The 21,316-nt window shown below is 37.1% G+C and overlaps 2 protein-coding genes across 3 annotated transcripts in view; one reads left to right on the top strand and one right to left on the bottom strand.

Moving 5' to 3' along the window:
• MTMR2 (myotubularin related protein 2) overlaps positions 1–4,267 on the top strand; it is a 109,174-nt gene extending 104,907 nt beyond the window's left edge. Inside the window, exons 13-15 of one of the 2 annotated variants that reach the window (XM_007451253.1) lie at positions 244–357; positions 2,715–2,891; positions 3,613–4,033. In XM_007451253.1, the coding sequence (XP_007451315.1) occupies positions 244–357; positions 2,715–2,891; positions 3,613–3,774 (453 nt within the window). In that variant the 3' untranslated portion in view covers positions 3,775–4,033. Of the gene's footprint in view, positions 1–243; positions 358–2,714; positions 2,892–3,612 lie in introns of both variants that reach the window. The other variant, XM_007451254.1, reaches the window with a different exon arrangement.
• A 6,895-nt stretch (positions 4,268–11,162) lies between these two features.
• CEP57 (centrosomal protein 57) overlaps positions 11,163–21,316 on the bottom strand; it is a 46,587-nt gene continuing 36,433 nt past the window's right edge. The window contains exons 7-11 of the mRNA XM_007451255.1: positions 20,157–20,264; positions 19,518–19,595; positions 14,350–14,588; positions 13,392–13,536; positions 11,163–11,692 (exon numbers count right to left, since the gene is read on the bottom strand). Of these exons, the coding sequence (XP_007451317.1) occupies positions 11,459–11,692; positions 13,392–13,536; positions 14,350–14,588; positions 19,518–19,595; positions 20,157–20,264 (804 nt within the window). The 3' untranslated portion in view covers positions 11,163–11,458. The remainder of the gene's footprint in view (positions 11,693–13,391; positions 13,537–14,349; positions 14,589–19,517; positions 19,596–20,156; positions 20,265–21,316) is intronic.

A 21,316-nucleotide genomic window follows, 5' to 3' on the forward strand; every position in this document is an offset into this window, starting at 1 on the left:
AAGATCAGACCATTCAAACTTAACTGTACAAGAAAAGGAGATATTATGAAAAATTATCTCAGAAAATAATTTTGAACAGAAGACCAAGCAGATAATGCCATAATGGCTTAGAAATATATAGTCCTGAATATTGTTTAGCCTAATTTTAAGAAGTATTACAAAGGATCTGCCAGTATACAGGGATGAATATGCTTGAGAAAATGTCTTAATAATTTTGTGTGTTTGTGGTGTTTGATTTTGCAGTTTCCTACAGCATTTGAATTCAATGAATATTTTCTCATTACCATTTTGGACCACCTATATAGCTGTTTGTTTGGAACATTCCTCTGTAACAGTGAACAGCAGAGAGGAAAAGAGGTAAAACATGAGCCCTGACCCTCCCCCTTGTATCCCTAATATGTGCTTTCTCTACTAGAGTGCATCCTCTGATGGATTTCAACTGAACAGTTGTTCTTTTGGATGATTCCTTTAGCTATATTTTATTTTATATGCTGTAATATGCTTCTTTCCATACATCTGAACCTGATCTATTTTAAAGCACCTCTGTCACAAGACTGAATATGCTAGCCAGCTGTCAGTTGAGTTTATGGGTAGGAAGCAGTGTCTCCTAAAGAGAACTGAAGTATGTGGAGTCTTAGGAGTGCCCATGTACCTGTTACTCCCTGCAGGATGGAAATCCATCAAAACAGGTGCAGAAAAATATAATTAGCAAAAAAAAATGTATTTGAATGAATGGACAGCTCACTTCCCCAAATATATTCTGCATATGTATGAGCCATTTTAGTTTTTTTTTTTAATTGTAAAATAATACCATAAAACATTCAAACACTGAAAAGATATTAAGTAGAAAGTTAAAATTTGTTACCCCACTAGCCCAGAGTTACCACTTTTAAGTGGTTGATATTATTTAGAAGAAACCTTGTAAGGATTACATTTCAAGTTGTCTTCCTCAAAATACATCTATCCTATGTATGAAATTCTAAATTATCTTGATTAGTGTCTCCCTCTGCTTCAGTTTTCATTCTAAAAAATGTGGCTATAAAATAGTTTCTTGCGGCTTCCCTGGTGGCGCAGTGGTTGAGAGTCCGCCTGCTGATGCAGGGAACACGGGTTCGTGCCCCGGTCCGGGAAGATCGCACATGCAGCGGAGTGGCTGGGCCCGTGAGCTATGGCCGCTGAGCCTGCGCATCCGGAGCCTGTGCTCCGCAACGGGAGAGGCCACAGCAGTGAGAGGCCTGCGTACCGCTAAAAAAAAAAAAAAAAAAAAAACCAGAATAAAATAGTTTCTTCATGCTTTTCTATAAAGCCTAGTGGCAAAGAATGCTTGCTCTGGAGCCAGGCTGCCTGGGTTCAGATCTTGGATTTTTGACTTACTGTGTGATGTTGGGCAAGTTAATTTAGGCTTCTGTAAAGTACGGATAATAGTACTTATTTACTTAAGTACTTAATACTGCTTACTGTTGTGAGGATTACATAAAATAAACCATACAAAACACTATAATAACTGCCATGTAGTAAGTGCTTCCTAGACTAGAAATTCCTTGACGACTGATATTAAATTTTTAAATCACCATTACATCTTCAGTATGTACCATGCTGAATATTTCCGTGCATAGTAGGCAAACAAGAATTTATTGAATGTCTCATAAACAGTTGACATTTGTATATAAAGCTATGCATTTACTTACCATATGACCTGGTAATCACACTACTGGGTGTTTGTCCTAGAGAAATAGAAACTTTTGTTCCCACAAAATTCTGATTTTCTTCCCACAAATGTTCATACCAGCTTTACTTACAGTGGCTGAAAACTGAAAACAACCTAAATGCCCTTCACCTGTGGTATTTCTATATGATGTAGTACTACTCAGCAATAAAAGAAACAATTATTAGTACAAAAAAAGAATTTCTTGCGTGTTAGGTAATTAATAGATAACTTCCAAAGATACTTTCATTTTTTGAGAGCCTCAGATAGGATTCACTATATCTTTAAAAAAAGAAGTGTTTTTAAAACTGAGCTATAATTTGCATTCCATAAAATTCACTCTTTTAAAGTGTATAATTTAGTGGGTTTTAGCATCTCTAGAGTTGTATAGCCATCACCACCATTAATTTCAGAACACTGAAAAGAAACCCCATACCTATTAGTAGTTGCTCCCCATTCTCTCCTCTCAGACCCTGGCAAACACTAATCTGTCTCTTGATTTGCCTGTTCTGGACATTTCATTTAAATGAAATCAGTCAGGGTGTGGCCTTTGTGTTTGGCTTCTTTCACTTAGCATAATGTTTTCAAGGTTCAATTTGTAGCGTGTATCAGTTCTTCATTCCTTTTTATGACTGAATAATCCATTGTATTGATATACTGCATTTTATCCATTTATCAGTTGATGGTCTTTTGGGTTGTTTCTACTTTTTGGCTACTATGACTGATGCTACTTTGAACATTTGTGTACTGGATTGTGTGTGCATGTGTTTTCACTTCTCTTGGGTATATACCTAAGAGTGGAATTGCTGGTATGGTAACTCTGTTTAACTTTTTGCAGAACTGCAGTTTTCCAATACCCTCTAATTTTAATCTAAGTGGGGCTGTCACCACAGTGTCTTGAGTTCTCTCTCCCTCTGAAACAATTTAAATGAACACAATATACCTCTTTACAAATTCCATCTAAAGTATAATTAGCTTATGTAATGGAGAATCTTTTTCCTTCTTATAGAATCTTCCCAAAAGGACTGTGTCATTGTGGTCTTACATAAATAGTCAGCTGGAGGACTTCACTAATCCTCTCTATGGGAGCTATTCCAATCATGTCCTTTATCCAGTAGCCAGCATGCGCCACCTAGAGCTCTGGGTGGGATACTACGTAAGGTGGAATCCACGGATGAAGCCACAGGTATATGCCCTGCAATATACAATGAGTTTTTATCCATTCAGTTGTATGAATTACATTCGTCCCCTTTAAAGCAGCTAGAAAAATTATCTGTGCATATTTAAAGCTTTCACTTTTTCCTGTTAACAGTTTTAATTGCATAGTAGAAAAAGCACTACATAGGGATAATCAGTACACTTGATTCTTATCATGACTCGATTGTTTGGCCTTGGACAAGTCACTTCTGTTTTGTCTTTTTTCCCCTCTTCTATAAAATGAGGGCGCTGGACTAGAGGTTTTGTTTTAATAGGCTGGAGAAAATAGCTTTAGGAAAGTTAAAAGCCTAACAGAATTCTGGTTGATTTTTTTAAAATGTTATGGAATATTTACTGCTTAGAACTGTTTAAAAGACTAAAAAGTCTGCAATTAAATGACAGGAAATCTTTGAGTATTGGCTTTTAGATTAAATTGTTAATTATTTGTTGTATTTGGCTAAGTACCAGTTTCAGGGTATTCTGTGGAAACACATGGGGGGCACTAGGGAAGCCAGTGAAAAGAGCAGTGGTGTCAGAGGAGTCCCTGAAGTTAGTTTTCACTGATGTTCTGGAAAGGTGGGTGTGGTCCCCATAGCTGAAAACACACACACTGCAGCATTTAGGGAAGGAGTGCTATACTGGAATGACTTGACTTTGGGTTTGTTTAGGATTGCCTAGTTAAATAATTTTAGGGTGTGCTGCTCTTGTAGGAACCCATTCACAACAGATATAAAGAACTTCTTGCTAAACGAGCAGAGCTTCAGAAGAAAGTAGAGGAACTACAGAGAGAAATTTCCAACCGATCAACCTCATCCTCGGAGAGAGCCAGTTCTCCTGCACAGTGTGTCACTCCTGTACAGACTGTTGTGTGAGAGGGCTACTGGATGGGGCCATCGGTCATCGCCATGAACTCTGATTACAGTGGCAGCTTCATGAGGAGAAAGTTTCTGAATATAGAACCCATCTGTGAGAGAACTTAAGTCACTTTATTTATTTTAAATCTCTCTAGGATGAGTTTAGAACTGTAGCAGTGCAGGTGGTTTAAGTGAAATAACCCCCACATGTAATTACATGATTATGACACTAATCTTATAAGTCACCCAAAGAACATTAAAATGCTTCAGTCCTGGATCCACAGTGGGAACAAGTTTCTGATTTTAAAAGGAAAATGCTGTCTCAGAAATTTTGGTGTGTGGTAAAATCAAAACACAAACTACTTCAGAAATACACTTCTTGATGGAAGAACACTCATTGCACAGAAGGAGGAGCATCAGTTTTCAAACCAAACCAATACTGACATTCATGGCATTATACATACTGGGCTTCAGTGTCATAATCAAGATCACTTGATGCTCCTTTGCCCATCATGGGTTTTTCCTTTTTGTAGTAAGTGATTTACTTTCACCATTCAAAACTCATGTTCTTCATATAATAAGGCAAAGTCTTGAGGATATTATGTTGTAGTAATAGTTGAAAATTATTGCTGTCATTATTTATGTACTTAATTTAAGATGTATCAGATAGCTGTTCCAAAATGATGCCTTACAGATGTGCTTGGGAGGAGGATGGAGAGGAGAAAGTGGTAGCCGTCCAGGATTTCAAAGAATTCCACATCCTTCAGATTAGTTTCCATTTGCACAATTACTAGAAACATCATGAAACATATTTAAAAAACTCATTATCTGCCCTACTTTATTATAGTTACATTTTTTTTTTTTGAACACAGAGAAGTTAACTGGCAAATTTTGAGGCAGTATGTAAAAGTTTAGTAGGATTGACATTTTCCCTGAAGTCTGTATAAATAGCATATGGTGAGAAGTACTGTGCTCAAATTTTACATGAAATATTTGACTGTTACTTTCCTTTGCAAATTCTGTAATTCCACTGAATGATTAAGTCTACCAAAGAATTTATTGCATGTAAAAATGTATTACAGTCTCAATGCCAGTAAAGGAAATCCTGCTTCACTTTTTGGCTGCTACAGTAAGAATTCAGCGCTGGTATAAACACTTGACTCCCTGGTGTCTATTTTACTCTGTATAAGAGCCATATGTTATGTACTGTAACACAAAGGAGCTTCTTGTCCCTTGGGTCTTTAATTAAAAGAAAATTTCAACTGACTTTTAAACTTTGTCCTTGTTCTAAGTTGTTTGCCTTAAGTTTCTTTTGCAGAAATGTTATTTGGAATTTTTTGAGGAAAGGGGTGTTTCATAGCAGCTGCTATAAAGGAAATGTTCAGTTTGATCAGATAAATCAAATACTCAAAATCAGTGTTTTTTCACTTGTTAACTCACTAGTCTGAACCTTTTGCCCTGCTCTTGGTTTTGCAATGAGTAAGTATAATTTCCATTGTTAGTACATCCAGTATTAGCAAAATTGGTACCAAAATGATTTGATCATTGAAATTTGTTATAAGAAAATTTATAACAGTATTTAAGTGACCAGTCTGTCAGTATTAAAGCAGTTTTCTATTCCAAATATTTTATAAATCCATTCTCTCTGTGCATTGTACCATTTCCCTCCCTTAAGCCTTTATCATCTTGGTCTGATGCCACATAAAAGAATGTAGATGATTAAAGAGGTTCAAGAATTTAAAACTTCTAGTCTTAATACCCTCATATTCACTTGAAATTCCATTCAAAGCAATCTAATTCCATTCAGAATCTAAATTCCATTCAGAGCAATCTAAGTGCAAATCTGTCACTTCTCCTTTTAAAACTTTCCAGGGGTTTCCTTTTACCTTTTGCAGGAGTCTCCAAAGTGGAGTGCTTTTAAGATGATCCTTTAGTGAAGACATCAGCATCACGGTGGCACCAGTGCTTCCTTTTCTCTCCCTTTGACTTCTAGCGAATCAGACATCCATAACTAGACACAAGTGCCTCTGCACAGCATACCAGGAGACCTGAGAGAGATTCATCTGTGTATCTGAAATTGGGTGAATGAAACCTCAAAGGAGGCTAGGGAGCCAAGGGAGATGTGGTGACACTGGCTGTGGCGGCAGCAGCAACCTGTCCAGCAGAGGTGGAAAGGGCAAAGGGTAAGTATAAGTCTACTCAGCTTGTGGGCTGCAGTTGGAGGGTCCCATTGCTTTTCAGCGACACCCCAGATTTCTGAGGAGAGATCTCCATGACAGACCAGTAATGAGTAAAGGAACTGAAAAAAAATCAAATCAAATCAAAAAAATCCCAACACAGAAAACTACAGTACCAGATGGCTTCAGTGGTGAATTCTACCAAACATATAAAGAAGAATGAACCAAATCTTCCTCCAAACACTTCCAAAGTATTAAGGAGGAGGGAACTCTTCCAAAGTCATCTACAAGGCCAGCATTACATTGATACCAGAACCAAATGAGGATACAAGAAAACTACAGACCAATATCCCTGCTGAATATAGACGCAAAAACTCTCAACCAAATATTGGCAAACCAAATTCAAGGACACACAAATAGGATTATATACCATGACCAAAGTGGGATCCCTTGTATGCAAGGATGATTTAACATATGCAAATCAATAAATGTAATAATATATCACTTCAATAAAATGAAAGAAAAACTACATGATCATTTCAATAAATGCAGAAAAAGCATCTGACAAAATACAACATCCTTTCATAATAAAAACCTTTAACAGATTGGGTAAAAAAAGAATATACCTCAATATAATAAAGGCTGTGTACCATAAACCCACAGCTGTTAATGGAGAACAGTTGAAAGTTTTTCCTCTAAGATCAGGAACGAGACAATGATGCCCACTCTCACCACTCATATTCATTATTGTATAGGAATTCCTAGCTACAGCAACTAGGCAAGAGAATTTAAAAAGACATCCAAATCAGAAAGGAAGAAGTAAAATGTCTCTATTTGTGATGATTTGGTTTTTATATATAGATAATCCCAGAGTCAACCAAAACACTGTTGGGACTAATCAACCATTTCAGTAAAGTTCCAAGATACAAAATCGTCATACATAAGTCAGTTGCATTCCTTTACACTAATGATGAAGCATCTGAAAACAAAATATTGATAAAACTATCCCACTCAAAATAGCACAGAAACAATATACTACTGAGGAAAAGTTTAACCAAGGAAATGAAAGATCTGTACAATGAAAACTACAAGGCTGCTGAAAGAAATCAAAGAAGACACAAATGGAAAGAGATCCTATGTTCATGGATTGGAAGAATCCAATGGAGGACTTTACTAGATGTCCTTACTACCCAAAGCTATCTACAGATTCAGTGCAGTTCCCATCAAAGTGCCAAAGGCATTCTTTTACATGGAAGAATCCAGAAATTTTTGTGGAACCACAAAAAAGCCCCAGACAGCCAAAATAATCCTGAGAAAAAAGAACTAAGCTGTGGATATCATGCGTTCAGATTTCAAACTATATTACAAAGCCACGGTAATAAAAACATTATGGTACTGGCACAAAAACAGACACATTGACCAATGGAATAGAAAGCCCAGAATTAAATCCCAGTGGTCATCTAATATTTGATGAGGGAGCCAAGAACACCCAATGGGGAAAGAATAGTCTCTTCAAAAAGTGGTGCTGGGAAACCAGAGAAGAATACATGCACAACAATGAAATTGGATGCCTATCTAACACCATTCACAAAAATTAACTTGAATAGTGATAAGTGCTGTGAATAAAATAGGCTAATTGGATAGTAAATGAGATGAGGGGGCAATTTTTGATAATGTAATCAAAAAAGTCCTGCTTTGAATATATTAACAGAAATCATAATTAAAAAATAAATAACTTGAAATGGATCAAAGACTTAAACATAAGACCTGACCCATAAAACTTCTAGAAGGGGAGAAGCTCCTTAATATTGGTCTTAGCAATGATTTTTTGGACATGACGCCAAAAGCACAAACAAAAGCAAAAAACAAATGGGACTACATCAAACTCAGAATTCTGCACAGCAAAAGAGACAAAAAATGAAAGGATAGCCTACTGAATGGGAGAAAAATTTTTGCACACCATATATTAAATAAGGGCTTAATGTCCAAAATATATGTAAACAATACATACAACTTAATAACAACAAAAAAACCCAATCCAGCTAAAAAATGGGCATGACTAAATGGACATTTTCCCAGAGAGGACATCAGAATGGCAAACAGGTGCATGAAAAAATGCTCAACATGCCTAATCTTCAGGGAAATGCAAATAAAAACCATAATAAGACACCTCATACCTGTTAGAATGGCTGTCACCAAGAAGTGACATAACGGGTGCTGGTGAGGATGTGGTGAAAAGGGAGCCCTTATACAGTTGACACTTAACACAAGTTAGAACTGTGCAGATCCACTTAGATTTTTTTTCAGTGAAATCTGAGGTTGGTTGAATCTCTGAATGCAGAAATGCTTTTGTTCAAGGGTCAACTGTACACTGTTGTGGGAATGTAAACTGGTCCAACTACTATGGAAAACAATATGGAGGCTCATCAAAAATTTCAAAATCGAGGGCTTCCCTGGTGGCGCAGTGCTTGAGAGTCCGCCTGCCGATGCAGGAGACGCGGGTTCGTGCCCCGTTTCGGGAAGATCCCACATGCCGCGGAGCGGCTGGGCCCGTGAGCCATGGCCACTGAGCCTGCGCGTCCGGAGCCTGTGCTCCGCAAATGGGAGAGGCCACAACAGTGAGAGGCCCGCATAACGTAAGGGAAAAAAAAAAAAAAAAAGAAAAAAAATTTCAAAATCGAGCTAACATACTTCCAGGTAAATACCCAAAGGAAATGAAAAAAGAATTTCAAAGAGAATATATGCATTCCCAGGTTTACTGCAGCATTATTCACAATAGCCAAGATATGGAAACAACCTAAATGCCCATCAATAGATGAATGGATACAAATGATGTGGTATATATACACAATAGAATATTATTCTGCCACGAGAAAGGAAGATACCCTGCCATTTGCAACAACATGAAGGGACCTTGAGCACATTATACTGATATAAGTCAGAGAAAAAGACTGCATGATCTCATATGTGGAATCTAAAATAGTCAAACTCAAAAACCAGTAAAATGGTGGTGACCAGGAGATGGAGCTTAGAGGGATAAGATCGACGTTAAGGGTACAAACTTGCAACAAGCAGTAAATAAGCCATAGAGATAATGTATAATATAATGAATATAGACAATATTATACTATAATTATATGTGATAAATATCACTACAGTGGCAATCATATTACAATATTTAAATGTATCAAGGTAACACATTTGTACACCTTGAAATTTACACAATGTTACATGTCAAATTTCAATTAAAAAAAAACCCTTATAATAAAGATGTTTCTAACACAGCTGCTTACAAGCTGTGTTCAGCACAGTGTCATTTTAGGGACTGGAAGTGATACCCACCCATTTTGTAATGCATGTTAAGAGGACATAATAAAGATACTTCCTACAAAGCTAGCTGAAGCTGTGTTCAGCAGTGTTATTTCAGTGCATGAAAATGATACCCATTCTTTCTGTAATGCATGTAATGAAGAAAAACACTTGTAATAAAAGTGTTTCTAACAAATCTAAATCTAAAAGAAAAAAAAAAGATAATCCATTGAGGTGTGTGGAAGCCTGGGAGGGTGGTCTTAGCACTTTTTATATATTTACACAAAACTTTTGAGTGGAGAGTTCTATGTTTTATAACTTTATATTTATCTGAATATTGGTTGCATAGGTGTACCTTTTTCCTTTATGATCAGGGATATAAAATTTAGAGGCCTGTGTGGTTAAGTCGAAGCTCCTGAGCCTCCTGTCACTTGTCTGCTTACCCTTCTATTCTCATCGGCATACCTCAACTTTTATGTACTAGTACTGCTCAGCTAGTCCCAATTCTTCCATATAAAGGGCAGATTCCTGCCTCCTTGCTTTTGTTCATTTTACCTTGTTGACCTGGAACTGTTCTCCCTTGGAGTTATTCCTGTTCTGTGGAGTTTAGGCATCATTTCCTCCTCCAGGAGATGATCCCTGTTCATCACTCCCTTCTCTGCCATGCCTCACCTCCCTCTGTGCCACTGCCTCTGTGGTACACATGCCACCACCACACTACCGAAACGTGTAATTCAGGTGTCTACAGCCCGCTTGTAAGCATACCTTGCTTGCTAAGGAAGAAAACTGTACATGTAAGCAGAAGTGTACACACAATTTTAGGAGATTCACAAATACCCCCAAATCTAAGGACACTTAATTAAAAACTTTGTAGACAATGAATTCAGTAAAAGGCCTAACAAGCTTAGTGCCCAGACAGCCACAACAATTCATGCTGTTGTCTAGATAAAATCCTAGAACTCCATTTCAATCCCAGGGGAGGCAAAAGAATTGCTTTAATATCTAGGTAACATGTTCATTAGTACTCTTAAGAGTATCTGAACATTATGAGATAATTCCGTTTTGTTGGGCCTAGTATCTATGTAAGCGTGAAAGAGGCAAGTAAATTATGTAGTAAATACCATATATTCTGTTTCTCATAATACGTTAATGTCCTATTTAAAAGTATTTTTTTTGATAGAATGCAACAAATAAAGCCTTTATTAACAGGCTGTTAAGGAAAATTTCAGTGTTTCCTTAAGAAAGCTGCTTTATTGATTTGTGGCAAATTTATAAAAAGTTAACGTCTTGATCTATTCAAAATTATGATTTACATTATTAACACAATGACAATTGCATGTGTACAGTTAATATTGCACTCACACTGTACACCAATAAAAGTAAATAGCCAAGGGGTTCTTCTAAGTTTTAAGATTAAAAACCATAATGCCTTGAAATAAATAGCATGATTACAAACAGGTATTATTTAAAAATACAAACATATATGCTTTACACCACCTCCCATTCTCTCTTCATTCTAAAACCTCATTTACAATTTGTTTATAGTTTTAAACATGCTTTTGTAATCTTCACAGTTAACTGATTTAAAATGAATGCTTCAGTCTTCAAAAATTTTTAATGGTGGATTAACATCGATAAAGGTGTATTTAACACTGATCAATGTTTGAAGTGTCAAAGAACAAAAGAAAACAATCCTCTTAAATATGTATAAATATTTAAATATAGAAAACCTCCATCAATAGTTGAAACAAAGTACATTTAATGGTTGCATTGAAAAGGAGAAGTGGGAGATTCACGCCAGGGGAAGATTTAAAAATGAGACTTTTCAAACACTGCCTATGGGACAGCCTCATACTTTGATAATTTAAACCTCATTTTACTTAGACATATAGAACTATTAAAAAAAATCACACCCACAAGTAAAAAATTGGTAATTTGTTTACAAAGTGCAATATCTCAGTACAGCAAATTCATCTCAAACAGGAAACAGAGTATGTGTGGCTTTTTGGCCTTTAAAACTCCCCTGGTTTCCATTTAGATGGGTTAACATTTAGTTGTGATACGTAACACAAGAAGCCTGTGTAATGAAGCTTGGGCCCCTTAATACCTGCTATTAATTAATTCCAATGTAAGAGTATGAGACCTGGAAAGTAAACTGTCAACATCTGATTGATGAGGTACAGATTATGTGAATAACATTTATGACCTGGTACCAGTCAGTAATCCCAACACAAACTATTGCTCTGTAATGAATTCTGTATGGTTTGCATGTCCTTCAATAACTGAAGATTTCTCCTGCTTTTTTCTCCAGGTCTCGGTTTGGCAAAGTCCTTCTTATTTGTGGTCCCTGTGGTTGCAGAAGAACGGCTGCTGCTGTTTCCTTCTTCATCAAGAGTCTTTTTGGTGGTTCTTAATTCCCTCTTCTGCTTCTCCAACTTCTGTTTCTCCAGCTATACCAAAAAACCAAGGCAGGGAAAAAAGGAGAAATTAATAAAAACATATTTTTCTGAAAACTGGTATTTCTAACTCTCATACTAAAATGCATATAATATATTCTGAGTTTATATTTTTAAAGCCTTCAAAAATCTATTGTACTAGTCATTTAACAGTGTTTAAAATATATAGTGACATAAACACCTGTAAACAAGAGTCAACACATCAATTCTGGTGCTGTATCAGAAGTTAAGACTTTCCAAAGTGCAGCACAGGGTGAGTGAGAAGCAAGGGAGTTCGGGGGAAGGTCTCAGGGAGGCGGCAAAAAAATCTGACATGGGAAATGGAAGACAAGATTTTAATACACGAAGGAGAAAGCCATCCTAGAAACTAGTCTGCACAGACAAAGAAGCACATTGCAGATGGATGAAGGGATGTAATGGTAATGTATTAATACTATGAAAAGGATTTTTAATTTTATTATTTCACTTTTTAGAATAATTTCAAATAGGGAGCTTTATCTTTACTTTAGCTGCTGGCTGAAATAAATCGCTGCTGGCACACTGGTGTTCCATTAGAATAAAGTTAAATCTAATGTACAGGAAACAAATTAGATCATTACCCCTATAGGAATCATTTGCTTGTATTCTTTTATTTTTAGTATGTGAACTTTGGAAAAAAATGCTTAAAAAGCTAGGTTTTGGAGTTGCAAAGACCCCAGTCTGCATCATACCTCTGCCATTTACCAGAGAGCCAGTAATGTCCTTGGGCCAGTTACATAATTTCATTTTAGGGTATGCCCACCTCCCAGGACCTTGGCTCCAGTTTCCTCATTTGTAAAATGAAATATATACTCACCTCATAAGCCTTCCATGAAAATTAAATAAAATGACATAGAGCACTCAGCATTGTGCCTATTACACAGCAACCAATTAATAAATGTCTGCCAACCTGTTCTGCTACCAGTCTTCTCCGTTTCAGTCAGCTGTACCACCGTCCTCTCCCTCCACATGACATCCAGCAGCAAGCAGCCCTGATAATTCTATTTCCAAGACTCACCTCAAATCTGTCTACTTCTCCCCAACTGCAGTCACCGGTGACCTCTCATCAAGATAAGCTTAAATGGCGTCGTTGGTCTCGCAGCCTCTCTCCTGTCTCCACCCCCTCCCGGCAGTCACAGTCTTCTCTTAAATACACCAATCATTACACTTCTCTCTGAATAGAAACCCTGGAGTGTGACTTCCCATTGCACTTAGGAGATACTAAATACATGGTTGTTTTATTAATATAATTAGTAACATAAATGTAACTAAAGATCTTTTTCACGTATTTACATCTGATTTATTCCTTTAGAAATTAAGAATTTCTAGGTGTTTTTAAAAAGACTTTGGTAAACTCAGAACCATTTGAACTCATCATAGAGGTAAAGCTTGTTCATATAAGAATATTAAATATATTCAGTACTTGGAAGATGTATTTTAGATTATGAAATCTACTGAGACTTCAAGACAGTGTCCTCTTTCTTAGCCTGCTTGACACCAATTCTTAATAACTAATGCAATGAATTAAGTGTCTACAGTGAAAAATACTTCCTGTAGCTTTCTATCTACGATATACTTACAAGGGCATCAATTAACATATTTGAAGAAAAGGGGTTGTTTTGTTCTGTTTTACTCGTTTTTTAATTATTAGAAACGAGTTAAGGAAAACAGTTACCTGGGCTTGATATTTTCGAACTTTAGTTATTTGACTGGCCTTTGCTTCCATCCTGCCCACTAATGCCTCCAGTTCGCACTCTAGGTTATCTTTCAGTTCCATGGTTGGTGATTCTTGGATAAGTTTCGTAAGCTGCTGGTGGTCACTGTATAAAAAACAGAAGGAGAGCTTGGTTAAGTTTCCTGTGTCAGCTGGTTAAGTCCACTACATCTCACTCACCATGGGACCACTGCTCTGCGCATTAAAAAACGACTCAATTTTGGGACTTCCCTGGTGGTCCAGTGGTTAAGACTTCGCCTTCCAGTGCGGGGGGTGCAGGTTCGATCCCTGGTCAGGGAGCTAAGATCCCAAATGCCTTGTGGCCAAAAAACCAAAACATAAAAAAACAGAAGCAATTCTGTAACAAATTCAATAAAGACTTAAAAAATGGTCCACATAAAAACAAAAACAGACCTAAAAAAGACTCAATTTTTAAAAACAGAGCAAATTTTTCTATTATTAGTGATAGTGTAAAAGTTTAAAAAAGGTACTGGATGCAAATGCAAGAAGAGTTCTTAATTTCAAAGCGCTTATTATTTATATCTCTACCTCCCCCACAAGAGCATTACATATGTAGAAAAGGAAAGTCTAGAGAAGGATCTTGTTCTTCAAACACTCACTTCCTAACTTATCAGTTATGTATAGCCAAAGTCAATGTAGATCAAGCTCCCAAACAAGGAAATAAAACTTAATGTAAACCTTGGTCTCCAAAACATTTAACAGTTATAGAAAAAGGAGAGATTTCACCCAGAACAGTTGTATTGGTTAAAGTCCTAGTAACTTGTTTAGTGGTTGGTGCAAGGACTGTGTTCAACAAATATTTCTTAAAATATTGAAATATGAAAGAATTTAGTCACCAAGAAGTTTAATGAGGTTTTAGAACTAAATATAACTAAAAAATGAAAAAACTGAGACTCACAAGCTCATTTGCCCAAATTCATCTTGTAAAGTCTCTAAGACTTCTGCCAGCTCTTCATTAATGCTGCTAGAGGGGCGAGGCGTTGCTGACTTCTTGCTTTTCCCACTTCGTGAAGACACTTGCTTTGCCAAAGGAACACTACTGACTACTCGATCATTGCACAAGACTTTACTGTGTTGCTTCATTAGATGTAAGACATGCTGAACATTGGCTACCACAGCATGGCTAGGGCTGGTGGACTGAAGAAAAATGAAGAGAAGTAATTGAAGCCACATCCTCTAGAAAACTGTTTTCTCTCTCCCCCCTAAGCCTGGGTAAAAAGACCCTCTCCGCCTCCGCAGAAAGGCCTGTGATACAAACCTCCTGGTGTACAGTGCATCTCCAGTCTCCCCTTACTCTCCACCCTAGTGTTATCTACTTGGCTTACACACCCACCTCTATTAGCTATGGATGAACATCCCAACTGTCCCCTGTTCCCAGTCTCTTCAGTCTCTAACTCCATAGTTCTATCAGTTATCCTCCAAAAATATTATTCTGATCACGTTCTTCTATTTGACACCCGTTAATGTTAAGCTCGTTGACTCTAATGTCCAAACTCCTCAGCACAGAAATCAAGGCCCTATAACACTAAGCTGCAACTTCTACACCTTGGCCTCATGTCCCACTATCTCCTCTCCACTATTTGAATGAACTGTATTTGCACATGCCATTTCTTTTGTGTGCCAATTTTTATACCATTTTTTTTTTTTTTTGCAGTATGCGGGCCTCTCACTGTTGTGGCCTCTCCTGTTGCGGAGCACAGGCTCCAGACGCGCAGGCTCAGCGGCCATGGCTCACGGGCCCAGCCGCTCCGCGGCATGTGGGATCTTCCTGCACTGGGGTACAAACCTGTGTCCCCTGCATCGGCAGGCAGACTCTCAACCACTGCGCCACCAGGAAGCCCCTATACCATTCTTAAAAACCCAGTTCAAATACATGATTTGTAAAGACTTTCTTAAAACATCCAGGTAATTAATTGGCCCATTCTCAGATCACCTATGGCATTTATCTCGATCACAGGATTTATCACAATATATTGTAATTGTGTTTGCATGTCTTTTTCACCTATTAAGTAGTGTAAGCACTTCCAGGTGGTACAGACTATTACCGTATTCATTTCTCTGTCCTCTAGTAGGAAGCATTAAGTTCATGTTTGTCACATAAGCAACGGGAAAAACCTGGTAGCCCTCTCAAAATTTTTGTTTTTGTTTTGAACACTGAACAAGTCTCAATGTGCAACTTCAATTTATAAACAGACGGTTGGGCCAACTTGGCTCCATAAGCAAGTTTAAAATGCAGATTCCTAGGTAGCATGCCAAACTCAATCAGTGTGTGGTCAAGGCTTAGAAATGTACATTTAAAAGTGTGCCAGTTGATTCTAATCAGCCAGGTTTACAAACCACTCAGCTAAACTAAACAGATGCTCTTTTTATCCTGGTTTTTGTTGTTAGGTAGCAAACTGAATTTAGTAATATATATACAAAGATGTATATACCACATCCAAGTGGGGTTTATTCCAGGAATGCAAAGCTAGTTCAATGTTTGAAAATGAATCTATGTAATCCAGCATATCAACAAGGTAACGAAGAAAAATCACATAACCATATCATTTGATGAAGAAAAGCATTTGAAAAAATCCAACACCCATGAAGGGTATAAACTTTCAGCAAAGCAGGATCAGAGAGAAATTTCCTCAAGTTGACAAAGAGCACAAAGAACCTACAGCTAATATCATACTTATCGGTGAAAGACTGAATGCTTTGCCCTGAAGATCAGCAAAACGGCAAGGATATCCACTCGCATCACTCTTACTTACAACATGATACAGGAAATCCTAGCCAGTGCAGTAAGGCAAGAGGAAATAAAAGGCACACAAATTAAAAAGGAAGAAATAAACTATCCTTATTTACAAATGACATGATTCTTCACATAGAAAAGCTTACGTAAATCCAAAAAATAATTCCTAGGACTAATAAGTGAATTCAGCAAGGTCACAGAATATAAGATTAACATAAAAACTCAAATATACTAAAATGATCATGTAGAAGCTGAAATTAAAACAACACAATTTACAATTGCTCAAAAAAATTTGTATATAAATCTGATAAAACAGGAATGGGACTAGTATGATGAAAATCCTGATGAAAGAAATCAAAGATCTAAATAAGTATGAGATGTACCATTCTCATGGGCTGAAAGACTCAACAAGGATGTCAATCCTCCCAAGTTAATACATTTTCTATCAAAATTCCAGCAAGACCTTTTCTTTGGTAGAGAAGTTTTTTCTAAAATTCACATGGAAAGGCAAAGGAACTAGAAGGGCTAAAAGAATCTTGAAGTTCTTTTTCCTGTTAATTTTCTGACTCTATTTATTAAGGAAATTTTATGTCTTGAATCTAGTAATTAAAAAAATTGGAAAGTGTATTTTGTCTTTTAAATTTAATTTTTTCTAGTAATTTACCTTTATTTCACTTTACAAATGTACTGGTTTATGACTCTATAAATAAAAATAAAAACTGATCCTCCACAACAGATAAGTTTGGGAAACGCTCAGATGACAGCACATTCTTAGCTGTTTGAATATTTCACAAAAAGTACAAATTACACCTTCAAAAGAAGACCTCAGGTTGAAAAGCCCTATGTTTGAACCTGTCCTGTTCAAGTATTAATGACTTCAGTGAGAATTACCAAAGATAGGCAAATTAAGTTTGGGGATAACATACATAACAGAAAACTGAACTAGATTCTAATCTAATGTGGGATAGGGTGAATCAATTCCTATAGTGCTTCATTTGATTAAAAATTCTGTATAAAAAAATCAACTCCACAAGTATAGGACCTAGAGAGGCTGATGCTAAGACTAAGTAGAAGACCTGTTACTTCAGATGACTCTAGAATTAATGAGTGAAAGGGATGCTGTGGCTTCCCCATAACATTAATGTGATACTAGGCTGAGTTAAGAGACTATCCAGAAGATGACCAAGACTCTCTATCCAGTGCTAGTCACACCACATTTAGAGGACTATATTCGATTCAGGAAGGGAGTGAGGAGATGGTTAAGAAACTCATAAAGGGCTTCCCTGGTGGTGCAGTGGTTGAGAGTCTGCCTGCTGATGTGGGGGACACGGGTTCGTGCCCCGGTCTGGGAAGATCCCACATGCTGCGAAGCAGCTGAGCTCATGAGCCACGGCCGCTGAGCCTGCACGTCCAGAGCCTATGCTCTGCAACGGGAGAGGCCACAACAGTGAGAGGCCCACGTACTGCAAAAAAAAAAAAAAAACTCATAAAGCATATCTTATGATGTATAGCTGAAGAAAAAGAATTATTTATAACCTAGAATAAGGAGATGAGAATAAAGATACAGCTATCTGGGACTTCCCTGGTGGTCCAGTGGTAAAGAATCCACCTTCCAATGCAGGGGACGCAGGTTCGATCCCTGGTCTGGGAACAAAGATTCCACATGCTGTGGGGCAACTAAGCCTGTGCGCCACAACTACTGAGCCGGGGCGCCTCAACTAGAGAGCCCACGGGCCGCAAGCTACAGAGCCCACATGCTCTGGAGCCTGCGTGTTGCAACTAGAGAAGAGAAAACCGGCACACCACAACTAGAGAGAAGCCCGCACACTGCAATGAAGAGCTTTTGCGCCGCAACAAGATCCTACACACCTCAACAAACATCCCACATGCTGCAACTAAAACACAACACAGCCAAAAAAGTTAATTAAAACAAAAACCCTTAATCTATTATCAATATAAGGTTAAAAAAAAGATACAGCTATTTTCTAAAGTTTTAAAATTTTCCTATAGTTAAGGGTTCATTTGGTCTACGTGGATCCCTGAGAGCAGGAAAAAATACCAATGAGTAGAATTTACAGTGACAGATTTCATCTCACTTAAGAACTTTCAAATAAAGCTGTCTAGAACTGTGAAGGGCTGTTTGAGGGTATAATAAGGTCTCATCAGTAGATGTATTTGGACAGAGTACATGACCATTATTCTGGATGCTTACATAATGAAAACATTGGACAGGGAACTGTACTAAGTGGGTCCCAAATCTAAATGAACATTAGATTGAGACTCGGGAACAACTGACTATACTTTCTAGGTCCCACACCCAGAAAATTCTGATTTAGCAGAACTGTGGTGGGGCTTTGTAATCTGCTTTTTCAGATGCATAGTCAATGATTCTGATGCAGCTGGTCATCCTTTGAGAAACTTTCCAGCCCAACTCAAAGATTCTGTGGCAAAGTAGAAGAACCCTGGTTAGGAACAAAGGTTCAAAGATGAACCTTTTGACCTTGGTAGGTCAAAAGATGGTCTGCAATCTAAGAAGAGGTTAAATTTAAGGTAAAGGAAAGCCAACGACAAAACTTTTTAAAAGTGATTTGGCCGCATGCATCTACAAAGGGCAAGTGGAAAAGCTAGGAAATAGTTCATTCCCTAAGCTTTCACTGAGGATTTACTGTGGGGTTAAAATAAACAAATAAATACCTAAAATTAAAATTTACTCCTCAAGCTTCTCAAATTCACAATCTGGTTGGATACTCAAGGCATCTATAACCAGCAACACAAACATTAATGAAAAAGTGGTATAAACTAACACAATGTTAAGCACTTCTTAGAAATCACCCAGTACTTGCTGATATTTGATAAAATTATCATCTCCACATTTTTAAGCACTAAAGGAACTTAAGATTCAAGTCTATGTATGACTGCTTCTTGGAGAATGAATCCTATACGTAATAAGCATGTGAGGACAAAGAAGATGTGACTTCTTTTCATTTCAATATCTATATCTAAATACAAATCAACAGGGCTGATCCTAAAAATCCAGTGCTACAAATATACTATTTCCTATCTGCAACCACACCTCCTGCAAACCAGAGTCTCTGCTTTTGCTCGTAAGTTCCCTTCTGCATAGACTCTACCTGCTTTAAAGTGTCCCCTCAGTCTCCTCCGTGCTCCCCCAGTCCCATAAAACTTTCCTTCATCTCATTCTCACATCACTATGATTCAACTGGTAAAAAAGCAAAAAAATATTCCTGCCATTTATAGGTATACAGGCAGATGAGTGGATTTAATTCAAAGATCTAAGTTGTACAAAAAAAGCCACAGTTCGACCAACTCACCTTTCCAGCTACAAATGGCATATCACCCAAGCATAATCTATAATGTGGTTGTGCAGCAAAATAGTTCTTAGAACCTTTCTGCATGGAAAACAAAAAAGAAGAGCAATTTTACTCACATGATGATAAAAGCTGGCCATATAGGACTAACCTGAAACTTCAGCTTACTGCTGGGCTACCGCTTGTTTTATCTCTATTGGCATTATGGTCTGGAGCTCCTAATAAAGCTCGTCAACACATATCCTAGCCTAGGAAAGGCTAGGAAAGAAAAAATAGTTCCTGACAAAACATCAGTTACAGTCTCAGTAGAGAAACTGTGTGTGTGTGTGTGTGTGTGTGTGCGTGCACACGCGTGCATATGTATATACACAAACTTTTAAGTGCAAAAGATAATGCGATACTGAATAATAACTAACATTTGTGCGGTGCTGTGTAGTTCTAACACTTTCATATATATTATCTCACTGTCAGGGTGAAAATTTAGAAGTAGATATTACTTATCCCCATTTTCCCAATGAAGAAACTAAGAATGAAAGAGATTTACTCATCCAAGGTTGAAGTACTACGTGGTTTATAAGTGTTTTCACATAAACTATGCCAAGTAATAACCAGCACTTTGACTTAATGGTTCTTTTTTCATACCTTTTCTGGTGGTTTTGACTTCTTTTTTTTAATTCTTTTTGCATTGGGAACACATGAAGTTGCCTTATCTTCAAAGATAAGTCTATTTCTTTCTAGACCAGTCTGCAACTAGGAAAAATATGAGAGCCTAAAGTTAATACTGTAGAAATAAAAGCTATGATTCAAATTTGAGATCTGCCACGTAAAGGCCTGTTAAAAAAACCTACAGTAGTATCATATAGTATAGAATGAAAAACCCATCATAGCTGTGTAGCTATATCTGGAATCAATCCATCAACATTTATCCAATATTTTAAATCAATACCACTCTTTCAATTTACTTAAAGTGCTGTCCTATAATTTGTCCTTTCACTTAGCCTGGAAACGTTTAGCTCCTTATTTGAGGTTGGTCTTTAAATTATATCTAATGAGTTAAAGGCAGTATTTCTAACTCCAAACCAATGTTTCAACATTTTCTTCTTGTCACGCACGGCATATACAACAGCGTTAGACACAAAGCAGCTGGAGAACAAAGTACAATTTCTTCCTCTTTTAAAAACTCATACACTTAACAATGTAAGAAAAAGGAACTGGAAATCTATGTCCAAAAAAACTGGGTGGTATATCAGATAATGTTATCAAGCCCTTTTCTCTAGAAGCTTAGTAACTACATTAATTTAATATGGTAGAAATTCCACAAACAATTACTAAGGATTTCAAACAAGGACTGCCGTTTTCAACTTTCCTTAAAAAATATAATTACATACATATACACAGGTATGTGTGTGTTCATGTGTGTCTGTGTTCATGTGTATTTGTCTAGAATAGTGGTTTTCAAACCTGCCTATGTATCAAAATTGTCTGGAGTTTATGAGAAAATTCAGATTGTCAGGTGCCTCTCCAGACGTCATGATTTTAAACATTCCAGGCTGGGGAAATTTATATTTTAAAAGTATTTTAAAGTTCTTCAGGAAATTATGATGGAGCTCAAACACTCAGAACCAATGGATTAATTAAAAGAAATCCTGAGATCATTACTAATGCTTCCCACAATGACTGCATTCTTTAGGGATAGATTTTATTTAGTGACAAAGGAACACAGGGATTCCTACTCTCAGGAGTGTCTACATTCCCACACATCTAACGATGCTTTATACGTAGTAAACTGAATGGACATAATT

The sequence above is a fragment of the Lipotes vexillifer genome, unplaced genomic scaffold, assembly GCF_000442215.2.
Source record: "Lipotes vexillifer unplaced genomic scaffold, Lipotes_vexillifer_v1.1 scaffold1396, whole genome shotgun sequence".
NCBI classification, from domain to species: Eukaryota; Metazoa; Chordata; class Mammalia; order Artiodactyla; family Lipotidae; genus Lipotes; species Lipotes vexillifer.